The 14,232-nt window shown below is 41.8% G+C and overlaps 1 protein-coding gene across 1 annotated transcript; it reads right to left on the bottom strand.

The window, feature by feature from the left end:
* Window positions 1–3,061: 3,061 nt before the first annotated feature.
* LOC139250050 (serine/threonine-protein kinase Nek3-like) lies at window positions 3,062–11,400 on the bottom strand. The gene is made up of 11 exons (XM_070872620.1): window positions 11,317–11,400; window positions 8,531–8,598; window positions 8,273–8,359; window positions 7,004–7,058; window positions 6,417–6,617; window positions 6,152–6,230; window positions 5,978–6,036; window positions 4,670–4,781; window positions 4,040–4,195; window positions 3,803–3,937; window positions 3,062–3,174 (listed from the first exon to the last, which is right to left on the bottom strand). The coding sequence occupies exons 1-11, from the start codon at window positions 11,365–11,367 to the stop codon at window positions 3,062–3,064; spliced, it is 1,116 nt and encodes a 371-aa protein (XP_070728721.1). The 5' UTR covers window positions 11,368–11,400.
* Between the last annotated feature and the right edge of the window lie 2,832 nt (window positions 11,401–14,232).

Raw genomic sequence — 14,232 nt, 5'->3', positions numbered from 1 at the left:
AAGCCTACTAAGCACCAAGAACATAGTTGGCACCGAGTTTTTGTCCAAAAAATAAGATATAACATGGAAGGGATGGAGGAGGCCTTGGATCTGGTAGCCAGGAACACTGGTGGCAGAGGACTCCCAGTGGTCCCAGAGCACGGCACTGCACCCCAAGGTGCTGCACCCCCATTGCCAACGACACTCGAGAGCCAGCTTCAACATCTTGCTTCTGGCTCAGAGCACATTCCCACCTCGGGACCGACCTTTGCCGTATCCGACCATGCAGCGTTTCAGTTGTCACCTTCCCCCCCCCGACCCCTCCGTAGAGGTGGGGAGGAGAAGCGGATGGGGGGGGGGGGGGGGAGGGTTGGTTTGACCGAAATACTGATGATTTCAGACTAATGTTCGGTTTAAATGTTTTTTATTTAACAAAACCTTGTAGCGCATTGGCTCAGATAGCTACACCGTTACACGCTGGTGATTCCTTATCAAAGGGTATAATCACACTTAACTTCAATCAACTTAAACTTTAACTGTCACCAAGGTGATGCCCACCATTGATGTATGACCTGCACACCCAGCAGTATGTCAGCTTTGTAAATACCACCAACGTTCTTTCAAGCAAAGCAATCATTGATGAACTCCTGACGTAAGGCTCTTGCAGCTATCATGTCACCACGGGCCCTTTCATGCGGTCTACAGGGGGGCGGGGGCATGGCTTCAGTGTCAGCCTGATTGTCTGGGCCGATGTCAGCGTCTGCCTCCTCATCTTCTCTCTGGTGAGGTGGATTGTCAGACTCATCAGGTAATTCTTGTCCCTTCCTGATAGCCAAGTTGTGCAGCATGGAGCACACCACCATGAATTGAGCTACGTGCTCCGGGTGGTATTGGAGCTCGCCTCCTGAGTGATCCAGGCATCTAAAACGCTGCTTTCGCACTCCAATGGTTTTCGCCACGATATTGTGAGTTGCTCTGTGGCTCTCGTTGTATCACCTCTTGGCTTTGGTATGGGTGTCACGCAGTGGGGTCATCAGCCAGGTGGCGAGGCCATATCCTTTGTCACCAAGCGTCCAGCATTGACCTTGTGGCTGATTGTTAAACAAGTCAGATACAGTGCTCTCACACAGGATGTGAGCATCATGGATACTGCCCGGAAATTGAGCATTCGCTGCCAGTATAATTTGCTAGTAGTCGACAACCAGTTGGACATTCAGGGAGTGGAATCCCTTGCGGTTCCTGAAAACCTCTGCATCCTGAAAAGGTGCCCGCATCGAGACATGCGCACAGTCTATTGCTCCTTCCACCTTGGGGAAGTTTGCAATTCTGGAGAATCCTAGAGCCCTCTCACTCTGTGCCTCCCTGGTCATAGGGAAGCTGATCAAGTCCCTTCTGTGTGCGTACAGGGCTTTGGTGACCTGTCTAATGCAACGAAGTGTGGCATGCTGAGAAAGTCCGCAAATGTCTCCAGCTGTGACCTGAAAAGAACCTGAGGCGTAGAACGACAGTGCCGCGGTGACTTTGACCTTGATGGACAGTGCAGTACTGATGGTGCTGGCAGGATACAGATCTGTCCTTATCAGCTGGCATACCTCAGTGATAACCTCTTTGTGGAAGTGCAGTCTCTGAAGGCAGGTGGTGTCGGGCAAGTCGAGGTAAGAATGCTTCTCCTTGTACTTGCGGAGCGTATAACGTCTGGTCCTCCTCATCAATTTATCACGTCTTACATTGGACACATAATGCCATGGAGCCTTCCTTCCTTGATGTCGAGTCTGCTGCATGTAATTGGTCACCAAGAGAGGGTGAGAAAGGACAAGCCCCATTGCAGCAGCTCTCTGTTTTTCACCGATTGGTCACAAACAAGGAATGTCCTGACGAAGACACCTATTCAATTCCAATCGATCACTGTATGGTCAAGATGTTTGTAGAGATGTTCACATCAACTCCAACGACCTGCAGAGTACATCCGAACTCCGCCGAGGTTGAAGCACAGCATCCTTTTAAATGATGCGACTTGTGATGTAGAACATGGCGTCTATAACGCTGTGATTAGTTCCGGTTAGTTCCACTTTTTATGGGCGTTTTTTTTGGCGAGCGATATTCTGGCCAATATGTGTGCGAGGTGGTGAAATTGATGCTGGGCGATCTCATGGCTGTTAGTTTCAGTAAATATGCTCCTTACGACAAAAAACAGTGGGCAGGCGTTAATATTAAATCTTGGCGTTAAATCAGTGTGGAAAGTAATGCTGGGTGATATTATGGGCATTGATTTTATCCATTCTGATGATTCCGCCCAAACAAATTGGGCGGGCGGTAATATTTTTTCCCGGCATTAAGCACATGGGGAAAGTAACGCTCGTCGCTAATTTTCTGAAAAATGCCCATTAGTTTCCATTTTGTGCCAAAATGGGCAATATATGGGCATTATATGTAATTTCCGTGGTAAAATGGGGGTTAAGTGGGGATTAAGCATGCAAAAAAAGTGGAGGTTCTAGCCCCATATGGTTTATCTTTCTATAATGGTCCAGATTTTGCAGTCAGCGGCAGAGTAACAGTGCTCGCCGCTGACCTCGAAGAAAGCTGCCCACAAAGATCTAGCAATCTCTATGGCGTAGATTTCACCATTCCCGACATTAATTTTATCTTGGCATCACCTATAGGGGATCTCCAGCGTCCAGTAACAGTGATGTAATCAAGCAGACTTAGCAGCCAATCACATTGAAGTATTCTCAGACAGCAAACCAGGAAGTAAAAAGCATTGATTATCCTCCACTTTTTAATCATTTTACAGAGTGCAAAATAAAGATTGAGGCATACACAAACGGTTATGGTAAAAGTTGAATTATTAAACAAGCTTAAAAAATGTTTTATTCTTTTAAACAAATCTAGGAATTTTTATCATAATGGAGAAACTTGACATTCCCCAATTTTAAAATTAGTTTTTCAGGGCCAGAGAGATTGTTCAGCGGTAATTATGACTTACTACGCCGTTTAAAAAAAAGTTACAATTCATTCAACAAGGCTTAACCTTTTTTTAAGGGTTTTTACAGCATGAATACAGCGTAAAATGCTGAAGTACGGGTCAATTCAAGCGATTTCTAAGATTTCCATCTGCAACAGCGCACAGTAGGGTATTACTGACAGCAACTTCAGAATTCCCACATTTAAATGCACATGTGCAGACTCCAGAAGTTGCTGTCAGTTTTACACAGTAATGACAGCAAACACTAACAGTCTCGCCGTCATTACAACTGCAAATTCCAAGCCATTATGATCTCACAAATGTTTGCTCTGCAGTGATGTACAAGCTGCTATATTTTTCACACATGCAGTACACTCCACTCGAGCCTCCTCCCATCTTTCCTCATCTAAATCTATCTGCATAACCCTCTAATTCCTTGTCCCTCATATGCTTGTCTAGCCTCCCCTTAAATGCATCTATCTATTCACTTCAACCACTTCCAGTGGTAGCGAGTTCCACATTCTCACCACTCTTTGGGTAAAGAATCTTCTTCTGAATTCCCTATTTTATTTTTTGGTGACTATCTTATATTGACGGGCTCTAGTTATTCTCTTCACCACAAGTGGAAACATGGTGGCTGCTTTTTGAAGTTGCAATCAGAACAGTCTAAGATTTTGTAAGGATTTATTGACTACTGAGAAAGCAGAAACATCACAGAAACTACAAAGATACTACTAACATAAATTTATTTATAAATGCATTTGTGGTAACAATAATCTTATCAGAGGTCCTATCAAAGCAGTTAGAAAAGTTCACTGAAAAGAATTTTAAAAATAATAAATTTTGAAACCAAATTCTTACCTCCTTTATCTATTGTGTAGGTCTTAAAAGCCAAGCTTGTGTTAATGTTCTTTAGGAAATTCAGTACTGCTTCAGGAGGGCCTGGGCTCCACTGTTTTCGAGGATTATTTTTTGGATAAACAGTCACGTAATTACCTAATAAATATCAACATGTCAGCATCACCTCATAAATCGGAACTTTCCTGCAAAAGAAAAATCACACTGCAAAATGTTCAAGACTGAGAGAATAAAAGTTACCACTGCTAACGTCCTCAACAGCCATGTTGGATGTCAGTTGCACATTTTCAAGTATATTTAACACTGTAACTGGAGGGAATTCATTCCAGTGCTTTCGAGTGCGCACGTTAGAGGCTTTGCCACTTTGGATTATCACATGGTCTCCCTTTGGTGTTACTATTAATGAAATAAATAAACAGGCTAATTGTAACAGGAGAACACACACAAGGACAGAAAGAAAAAAGATCTTTCAGTTCATCGGGCTTGCTAATTACACAAGTCATGTACAATTTTATTCTAGCATGGATTCGAATGCCATCCATTTAAACTCGAGAGAAAGGACTGCATAAATACTCCTTGTGTTAACCAACCTGCATATTTCCACACTATCCGTTCAGCTTGCCTCTAATCAGATATGTACAAGAATTCATAGAATTACATTTCTGGCATTATAAAAGTCACAAGTAATATCAACAACAGGAAAGGAAGGCTAATAGGTTTTGAAACCAATTATGTTGCGTAGATTTAAAGAATTAAGACTGCGTTTCATTTTTTAAAAAATTACGGATTACATCAAATTAATGCAACATATAAATGTCAGGGTTAGCATCAATAGAATAAGTAATAGTAGAAGCTTTGTAGTTATTTTACCTTCCATTTGAGAAGCTGTTTCTTCCAATGTTTTTTGAGCTAGACTCTTGGCAACATTTTCTCCTTCTGCTGAGTTCCACTTTCTAACAACTGGAGATGCCTTTGTGGTTTTCTTAAAAAATGTTATATCACATCACACAAAAAAAGGAAAGTGAAAAAAATAAAACACAAAAAATGGGGTAAAATAATTAAGAAATCAATTGTTCCTTTGGACCTGAAGTACTGGAGTGAAATGGTGCTATTGCAACATTACAAAATGGTGCTATTGCAACATTACTAAGGTTGATATCAGTGCATACCTAGCATCTAAATTACAGTGCATCAGCACGGATTCCAAAAATCAGCATACACAAATCCCCTCTAGTGACACCCATCTCCTCTGATATTCCAGCAGCATTGTCCTGGTATGACAATTAAAGCTGGTATCATATGCCAGAATCTGGTGCATATTATGACATAACATACATAACAAAGCTTTCCCCCACACACTTACCAGTGTGAATCCTTCCCTCACTTTATGCCAGTCCAGTGGACTCACAGTAGTAATTAGATCAAAGGATGTGCATTGTGGCAATGCAAATTGCACATAATGGGCAGTCTGGTTTGCTGCAGTGGTTCTCCAAGTTTTACAGGAAGCCGCAGTAATGCTGACCAGAATAAGTATAGCCCTGCCCATATGAATGGGACAATACTGAGTGCTGAGTGTTTCTAAATCATGGTGGCACTTATAATAATGGCATGAGACAAGTTAATCCATTTGGAGGAATCTAATTAATATCAGTGGTGTGAAGAGTAACCACACCTGAGCAGAGATATAGGAGAATGGAGTTGATCAGTGAATGCCCGAAAGTGTTACATGACACAGGAAGATCTATGTTAGCCAATAGTTTATGAAACCAAATGCTATAGTCCCATCTTTTTATACAACTAAACGTCTCAACTGAGTTCACAAGACTAATCCAATGCAAAGACAATGTAGCTTTATCTTTTCATAATTTTCCCCACTCCCAAAATCTCTCCCCATCTCTTCTCAAATGCTGGAATAATCCCTCCAGTACTTCAACCAAATGGCCATTCTTGATGTGCAACTCTGGTCAGTGATCATCGAGAGGCAATTAGAATTTGGGGAGGAATGGGGGCATAAACCCTCCACTTTGTAGCAGGGGTCACTTTATAATACTTGGGCGATGGAATCATGGCCACAATGAAGTTCTTTATATCTGCTGTTTTAACATTTATTTGCAAGGTGTACCTTGCATTTTCTAGTACTTAAATATTAGAGCATATTTACCAAGTGTTCATACAAACCATGCATTCACTTCCACCTGCGCTGGAGGGCACTTCTTCATATTTACTCGGTACACTGGCTGAAATAGATTGAAATATGCTGACTTGTATATGGATTAATTTCACAATTTATTCATTAGAACATTGTACAGCACAATTTCCCAATAATTATTATTCCCTGAAATGCCTCAATACCTTTCTGCATTGTCCTGTGTTTAGCTTGTGCTGTTTTCTTCTTTTTGGCCGTTACTTCGCAAAACTCCTTCTTCACCATCTGGAAAAATAGGTTGAACATAACACAAAACGAGAGTTAATGAGATAAAAAGAAAAAAATGCAAAGGATGGAAATTGTAAATAAATCCCAAAATGCTGGAACGGTACAGGTCAGTAAGCGTCTGAAAGAGCAAGACTTTTCAGGAATGGCCCCTCATCCAAAAAACAGCACTGTATCTCTTCTCACCTCAGGCGATAACAACTTGCTAATAAACTTTGCAAAGCAATGCCTAGCAAGAATGGTGCTGACAGAGGGGCGATCCTTTGGATTTTTTTTGAACATTTGTTTTATGATATATTGCAGTTCATAGGAGTAATGTCTTGGGATTGGAGTGTAGGACCCTTTGCAGATTTTCAGGATGAGATTCTTCCAACTATTGGACTGGAACTGGTAAAATAGAAGAGTTAAAATAGTTTTAATTTGCACAGAGATAGAGAGAGAGAAATATTTACTGTTTCACAACATAATTCAAAAACATAACATGCACTGCACTTCAAGAGTAATTCATTCAAAGGAGCATTTTGAGACACTTTGACATAATAAGGCGCTGTATAATTGCAAGTTTTTTTTTAAAGGCAGTAACTATTTGGCTAGATGATAAACCTTTTCTACCCCTCTCTCTTGGTCCCTTCACATCATAAACCATCTCCTGAGATTCTGTATTCAAAAGACATCCCCACAGAATTAAATTTGAAGATGTTTCTGAATTTTGTTTAACCTTTTACTTCGTGCAGAGGGCAGTATTAATTGTTCTAAAGAAAACTGTTACTTACAGGATGCCGTAGAGTGCAGAGTTCATACAAGACACATCCCAAGGCCCAAATATCACTGGAAAATACAAAAGGTAGATTTGACTATACTCTGTTACAAATTCTACAATAATTGAATTACAATCAAATAAAAAAATACATGAATTTTTGTGTTGTAGATAGATAAAATGTAGACATGCTTATTTATGCTTTCACTGGTTTCAGTGATACATTCTCATCTACAAAAAACTTTCAATCTTCCATACAGTAGCTGTTTATAAGAAAGATGCTATTAGTGAGTGTGTGTGCTTTAAATACCTTCTCCTTCCGCCCCCCCCCCGTGCCCCTGAAGCTGCTGCCTCTTGTTGAGGTACAGTTACCAGCGACTATCCAGCACCTCACTCAAGAAGAGCACTAAATAGTGAATGTTGTAAGGCTCTTTGTTCATAGGTGGTATCTCAGCCAAGGACAATCCTGCTCTTACCCACCATCCACACACGCACTTTCCAGCAAGTCACTGGCTAATCATCTTGTCATCAAGACTCCTGGTATGGAGCCGATACAGTAGAAGTTAGTGATTTTATCCAGTTATTTCTAGCTGGTTAAACAGAATACTGCCTCAATACAAACCAAATAAGTCACTTTTCATTCCACAAGATGTAAATATATTCATCACCTTGCACAACAATATAACTTTTACGGAGTAATAAATTAAAGGTGGTTACATAGAAACAAAAATAGAAATAGAAATTTTAACACCTTGCCTGAGCTGAATTTAGGCCACTCTTGGAGGCTGGTTATACACAGTCCCATTTCTCTATGATTTCTCCAAACTAACAATAATGTTTGAGCTCATATCCTCAAGATGAAAGTTAAGTATAATAACCTCCTCTACCATCCTATCTCCAGAATTGTGTCTCTAATTGTTAAACAGAATCCAAATGATGTAATTTGTTTGCTGTATAACCCAATGCACTGAAAGATGTAGTGGTTGGGATTTTCTGCTTCTTTGTTTGCCTATCCTATGATATTCTGTTCTTTAAAGTCATGGGCCTAAAACTACAGGCTGCCGAGTATAAAAGCAGGAAATGCTGGTCAGTATATGTACTTGTCAGTAGCAAAACATTTATGAAAATAAATGAATTAATCTTGATACTTGTACCTATCTCTTGCTGGTTAACAGTTGGTATTTAAAAAATAAAATCTATCCCGAAGCACGAGGTGTGACATTCCCTCCATACAGCATCCATTACCAGTCTATCGCCCCGTCTTCCAACACATTTAAGTTCGTACCTTTTGTTATTGTATGGTTTATTCTCCCAAATTTCTGGAGATACATAGTATGGTGTTCCAACATAGGTGTGAGCAAAAGCCATGGGACTGTAGACAGGAAAGAAACATTACATTGGGCAGCAGATAAATATCTTTGAAAACATATCAGATCATACATAGTTGGCTGTGCAATTATTACACTGTTAAGGTTTTTCAAAAACAAATTTATGTTGCAACGTATCAACTTAATGACAACCATGGAATCACTAATAATCCTACCTATTCAGTAGATGTGCAGAGCCAAAGTCTCCCAGTTTGATCACTCCATTTTTAGTGAGGAATATGTTCTGTATTTTGAAATTAGACAAAAAAGGTGAATTGTATTCACATTGTGTACCAACACATTATCATATTTCACGAGTTATCACGTATCACTAAGTCATTGAATTAGGTGTTCTCCTTTGAGTAGTGAAAGTACCTGTTCAACTTTCAAAGTGCACATCACTTTCCTTTCATAGATCCCCATGATCAATTCGCAGTACAATTGCAGTGATGCATATTAGTTAGACAAACATATTCTGGGAACAAAACTAAACAGTTGTAATCTAGTTGCGATGACATACATGGGGCTCACAAACATGTAACGAAAGAAAGTGTGATAACACAGTTTCTTTGCTGGTATTGGTTGAGAAAGGAATGTTGGCCAGGACACACACACAACTCTTTTTTAAATAGTGCCACGGAATCTTTAGTGTCCGCCTATTCAGGCAGACAAAATCTCACTTTAATGTCTCATCTGAAGGACGACACCTCTAACAATGCAGCACTACCTCAGTACTGCACTAGAATGGAAATCTAAATGATGGGCTCCAAGTCCTGGTGTGGAACTCAAACCCACAATATTCTGACTTGGAGGCAACAGTGCTACTAGCAGATCCAAGCTGGCACCTTTTTAAATGGCCACACATTCTTTACTCTACACATATCTTCAGAGATGGGCAGGAGTGGGGAGGCTGTCTGCACGCACTCAGTCAGACCAGGGCTTGAATTTGGGGTGGGGAGGGCAAATGATGCACAGCAGGAGCTGCAGTACTCAGGGTGAGCCTGGATGAGCAGAGGCTGAACCCAGGCATGGGAATAGAACATAGGCCAGATAGAGTGGGCAAAATTCAAGAGATGGAGGATTAACGGAATGAAGATCTAATGAACTCCAGGTTGGACCTCTCTGGTCCGGCAGCCTCAGGACCTGACTGGTGCCGGGACCTGACTGGTGCCGGAACAGAGAATTTTCCAAACCACGGGAGGTCAGGTTTTTTGTTGCCGTTATCAATAATCGTCTTTTTATTTCCAGTTACGATAGCTCAGTTTGTGCACACAAATCAACCCAAATGGTAATTTGACAAATTCTCAGAGTTGAGGAAATCTTTGGGGAGCCAGGCTGTGTACAGTGCCAGCAATCGCACCATGACAGTAAGTCCTCAAGGACCCTTTTAGCTCACCGTCCCCAAACTCGGCATCTGGGCTGCAGCAGTTACCATCCAACATCGTTGCGTGTATACTTTGCCCTGTTCTCTTCATACCGACTGCTCCACGATTTCTTGTTCGCCACCTATCCGCCTTTCCTTTTCTTGCCTCCGCCCCCCTCCACCTCCATCTTGTCAGATGGCCAGATCCTCGATGGAGCAGGTTCACCGTCCATTACAGATCTCTCCCTCTGGCTGTGTTTCTGCAGATTCCTCTTCTTCTTTCCCGAGAGTGTAATATTTGCCCTCTTACTCGAGCATCACTTCTTCAAGTGATGGATGGTGGTCAGCCCCTTGTCAATCACTGCGCCCACCAGTAGGTGATTTTTCCTTTTCTCTTTCCCCAGCACTCTCTGTCTTTTGAAAAGATTTCCCTGTAACTCGGTCTTGTGATCGCTGAGTGAGGGAGGAGAGGCGGTTAGTGTTGGTGATTGCTCATTTCTCTGTCTGTCTCAGGTCTGACGCCCCTTCACTGTGCCATCAAGTACCACAATTCCACAATGAGGAAGCAGAGTGAGATGCTGAGCTTCACGGGAGCACTTAACAGTGAGCTCCAAGCCCAGGCCCAGGAAAGTGGCAGTTCCGCCACGGATGCCAAACCACAGATGTTTCTGGACCAGAGAGTCCCGGATTGGAGAGATTCAACTGTATTACAATTTGAAAATGGGTTGAATTTTTTTCCCTGTGTGTTGATTGGTGCATGGTGTTATGAATGAGTGTGGACCAATCAGCAACAATAGAGACCCATTATATAACTGACAGGCTTATTAATATATAGATCATTTGTGAATCATCAATAGCACATACATGACACCACAATAAGATAATCATCCTGTAATGAGCGTTCTGAGACAGGGCTAATGAGAACACAGCGCAGCTCAAAAAATAACAAGGGCAACTGCACAAATTTACAGGAATAAGCTGGTCAATGGCAGGGTAGCATTGAACAGCAATCCTACTGCCAGCTTAGATGAGGTTAGCTAGCTCAGCACAGACCAGGGACAAACCTGCGACCTTTCTGGCTCGTGTGGCTAAGAACATAGAGTGGTGCATTTAAACACTGAGCCACTGAGGGGTGCAATATCTATTTTCAAATTTATTCCCATAATTTTAAGCATCATTCTGATTTCCACAAAACCATCAGATCGTGTTTGAAGATACTAATAATGCCAAAAAAATAGACACAATACTTTATTCACATCAGAAGCTTAAAATTACTGTTGGTGAATGCTGATTCATGAATTCTGTCTGCTATTTTAATGGATGCAGTAGTCCAGTTACCCAAAGTGGCCTAACAACACCATTAAAATAGTCGACAGAATAGAATTATACAAACGCGTTAAATAACACTGCCAGTCATTTCTAATTTCACATTTTGAAACACAGAATTTGCATTACAAATTAAAAATTTAAAAATCTAGCTACGTGTCTCATTAGATTAGCCAGAAATCAATCAACTATTATGCTATTCTTATTTAATAAAGTTTAACATTCTCTGTTCAGTTTATTTTTTTTAATTCCTCTGTAAAAAGGAATACTTGCCTTGGATTTGATATCTCTGTGTAGAACTCGTTTGTCATGGATGTGCTTCATTCCAAGACAGATTTGTACAAATAGGTTCAGCACCTGTTAAAACACTCACTAAATCATTCCACTGTTGTAAATGTAACAGTGCAGTCAGGCTATAGCTTCATGAAAAATACATTACACATTCTCTGAAAGTTGCTATTTTACAGAGGTAACTCTTTTTTTGAACAGTTTATAATTATCCTATCCATCATAAAACTGCATAAATTGTTCATGTTAATCTTAAATAGTCTATGCACTCCAATTGAAGCATTTTTTTTCTATGTAAAAGTGTGAAAACAGAGAGCTAAATATTTTTAGGCCACATCTATCTGAACTGTGATGGACAAAAGTGAATCTCTGATGGTGTGCCGGTGCCAAATGGATTATGCACTATTTTATAAGTACAGGAATATTATACCATGCAATGGACAATGTAATATAACATTCGGTTACTAAGGTGAAGCTTTAAGGCCATTGTTAAATAGTGAGAGAGTGGACGGTTCCCTTGCTCTTCAGGCTGCAGCTCAGTACTTCGGCTTTTTCTCTTTAATTTAAAAAAGTGCGAGTGGTTAAAACATGGTGTCAATTGTGGTACTTTCAATTGTTGCGAGATTTTGTATAAAGTGTGATGCAGAAAGCTGCAGTACAACACTTGAAGTATGATAGACGTACTGTTTTTACTATATTATTTAGGATCTCTGGTGATGTTACTTATGTGAGTTGGATGGTGTGCTGTTCTCAGGAGGACAGGGGTGCTATACCATATAATGCACAATGTATAAGGTGTATGTCCCCTTGAGATCACAAAATCGAATTAAGTAAATAAATAGAACTTTCAGGTTAAGCAGAGCTCAATTGTTCAGTCAAGAAACTTTACAGATTGGAATATGCTGATCAGTTGCAGGCTAAAGGTTAGAAGCACCCAGCACTTTAAAATTGTTTTGCATTTGTAACAAAAGTACAATGTCTGGTCAGTGACATATATAATATATAGGGGCTGATTTTTCTAGTATCAATGCCCAGGGATGCAGATTTGAGGTGCACTGGTCGTGAAAAAGGGGTGGAGACCTGTGATGCCAGGTCTTGGGCCCCTTTACACAGCCCTGGGATCCCTGCGACTACACCTGAAGGCAGAATACAGCCTACACCTACAGAAGATGCAGCAGAAACCTGGGGCTAGAACCTCCACTTTTTTTGCCTGCTTTACGCCCACTTAACGCCCATTTTACTGCTGAAATGACGTATAACGCCCATATATCGCCCATTTTGGCACAAAATCGAAACTGGCGGTCATTTTTCAGAAACTTATTGCCGAGCGTTACTTTCCCCATGTGCTTAAAGCCGAAAAAAAATATTACCGCCCGACCACTTTTTTTGGGCGGAATCAGCAGGATGGGCGAATTCAACGCCAATATCGGCCAGCATTACTTTCCGCACAGAATTAACGCTGAGTTTCAATAATAACGCCCGGCGACTGTTTTTTGTTGCAAAGAGCATATTTACCCAAACTTGCGGCCATGGAGATCGCCCATTGTCAATTTCACCACCTCGCACACATTTCGCCCACAATATCGCTCGTTCAAAAAACCACCCACAAAATTTGGAACTAACCGGGACGAATCACAGCGTTATGGACGCCATGTTGTAGATCACATATTGCCTGCTTTAAAAGGCTGCTGTGTTTCAACCTCGGCGGAGTTCGGATGTAATCTGCAGGTCGTTAGAGTTGATGTGAACATCTCTACAAACATTTTGACCACACTGTGAAGAGGTGTGTTCGTTGGGACATTCCTTGTTTGTGTGCAATCGGTGGAAAACAGAGAATTGCTGCAATGGGGCCTGTCCTTTCTCACCCTCTCTTGGTGACCAAATACATGCAGCAGACTCGACATCACCGAAGGACCGCTGCACTGTATTATGTGCCTGATGCACGAAGTGACAGACAGATGAGGAGGACAGATGCTTGTGTACAGGGCTTCAGTGACCTGTCTAATGCAGCGATGTGTGGCATGCTGAGAAAGTCCGCAAATGTCACCAGCTGTGGCCTGAAAAGAACTCGAGGCATAGAATGACAGTGCCACGGTGACTTTGACCTCAATGGAGAGTGCAGTTCTGATGGTGCTGGCAGGCTGCAGATCTGCTCTTATCAGCTGGCATACCTCAGTGATAACCTCTTTGTGGAAACGCAGTCTCCGAAGGCAGATGGCAAGTCGATGTAAGAATGCTTCTCTTTGTTCTTGCAGGGGCTATAACGTCGGGTCATAAGAACATAAGAACATAAGAATTTGGAACAGGAGTAGGCCATCTAGCCCCTCGAGCCTGCTCCGCCATTCAATAAGATCATGGCTGATCTGGCCGTGGACTCAGCTCCACTTACCCGAGTTCATGGCCAGATCAGCCATGATCTTATTGAATGGCGGAGCAGGCTCGAGGGGCTAGATGGCCTAATCCTGTTCCAAATTCTTATGTTCTTATGACCAGACGTTACAGCCCCCGCAAGAACAAAGAGAAGCATTCTTACATCGACTTGCCCGACGCCACCTGCCTTCGGAGACTGCGCTTCCACAAAGAGGGTATCACTGAGGTATGCCAGCTGATAAGAGCAGATCTGCAGCCTACCAGCACTATCAGAACTGCACTCTCCATTGAGGTGAAAGTCACCGTGGCACTGTCATTCTATGCCTCGGGTTCTTTTCAGGCCACAGCTGGTGACATTTGCGGACTTTTTCAGCATGCCACATATCGCTGCATTAGACAGGTCACTGAAGCCCTGTACACACGCAGGAGGGACTTGATCAGCTTCCCTATGACCAGGGAGGCAGAGAGTGAGAGGGCTCTAGGTTTCTCCAGAATTGCAAACTTCCCCAAGGTGCAGGGAGCAATAGGCTG

Source organism: Pristiophorus japonicus, unplaced genomic scaffold, assembly GCF_044704955.1.
Source record: "Pristiophorus japonicus isolate sPriJap1 unplaced genomic scaffold, sPriJap1.hap1 HAP1_SCAFFOLD_3416, whole genome shotgun sequence".
In the NCBI taxonomy this organism is placed as follows: domain Eukaryota; kingdom Metazoa; phylum Chordata; class Chondrichthyes; family Pristiophoridae; genus Pristiophorus; species Pristiophorus japonicus.
Note: the sequence above shows the minus strand (reverse complement) of the source record. Positions and strands in the feature narration are given on the sequence as shown.

Excerpts from the sequence above, each read along its gene's own strand:
- LOC139250050 (XM_070872620.1), bottom strand. The coding sequence starts at position 11,367 with ATGAAGCACATCCATGACAAACGAGTTCTACACAGAGATATCAAATCC. Across the intron at positions 6,037-6,151 it reads ACACAGGACAATGCAGAAAG|CCAGTGTACCGAGTAAATAT; the intron begins GTATTGAGGCAT and ends AATCTATTTCAG. Across the intron at positions 3,938-4,039 it reads TGTTGAGGACGTTAGCAGTG|GTAATTACGTGACTGTTTAT; the intron begins GTAACTTTTATT and ends GATATTTATTAG.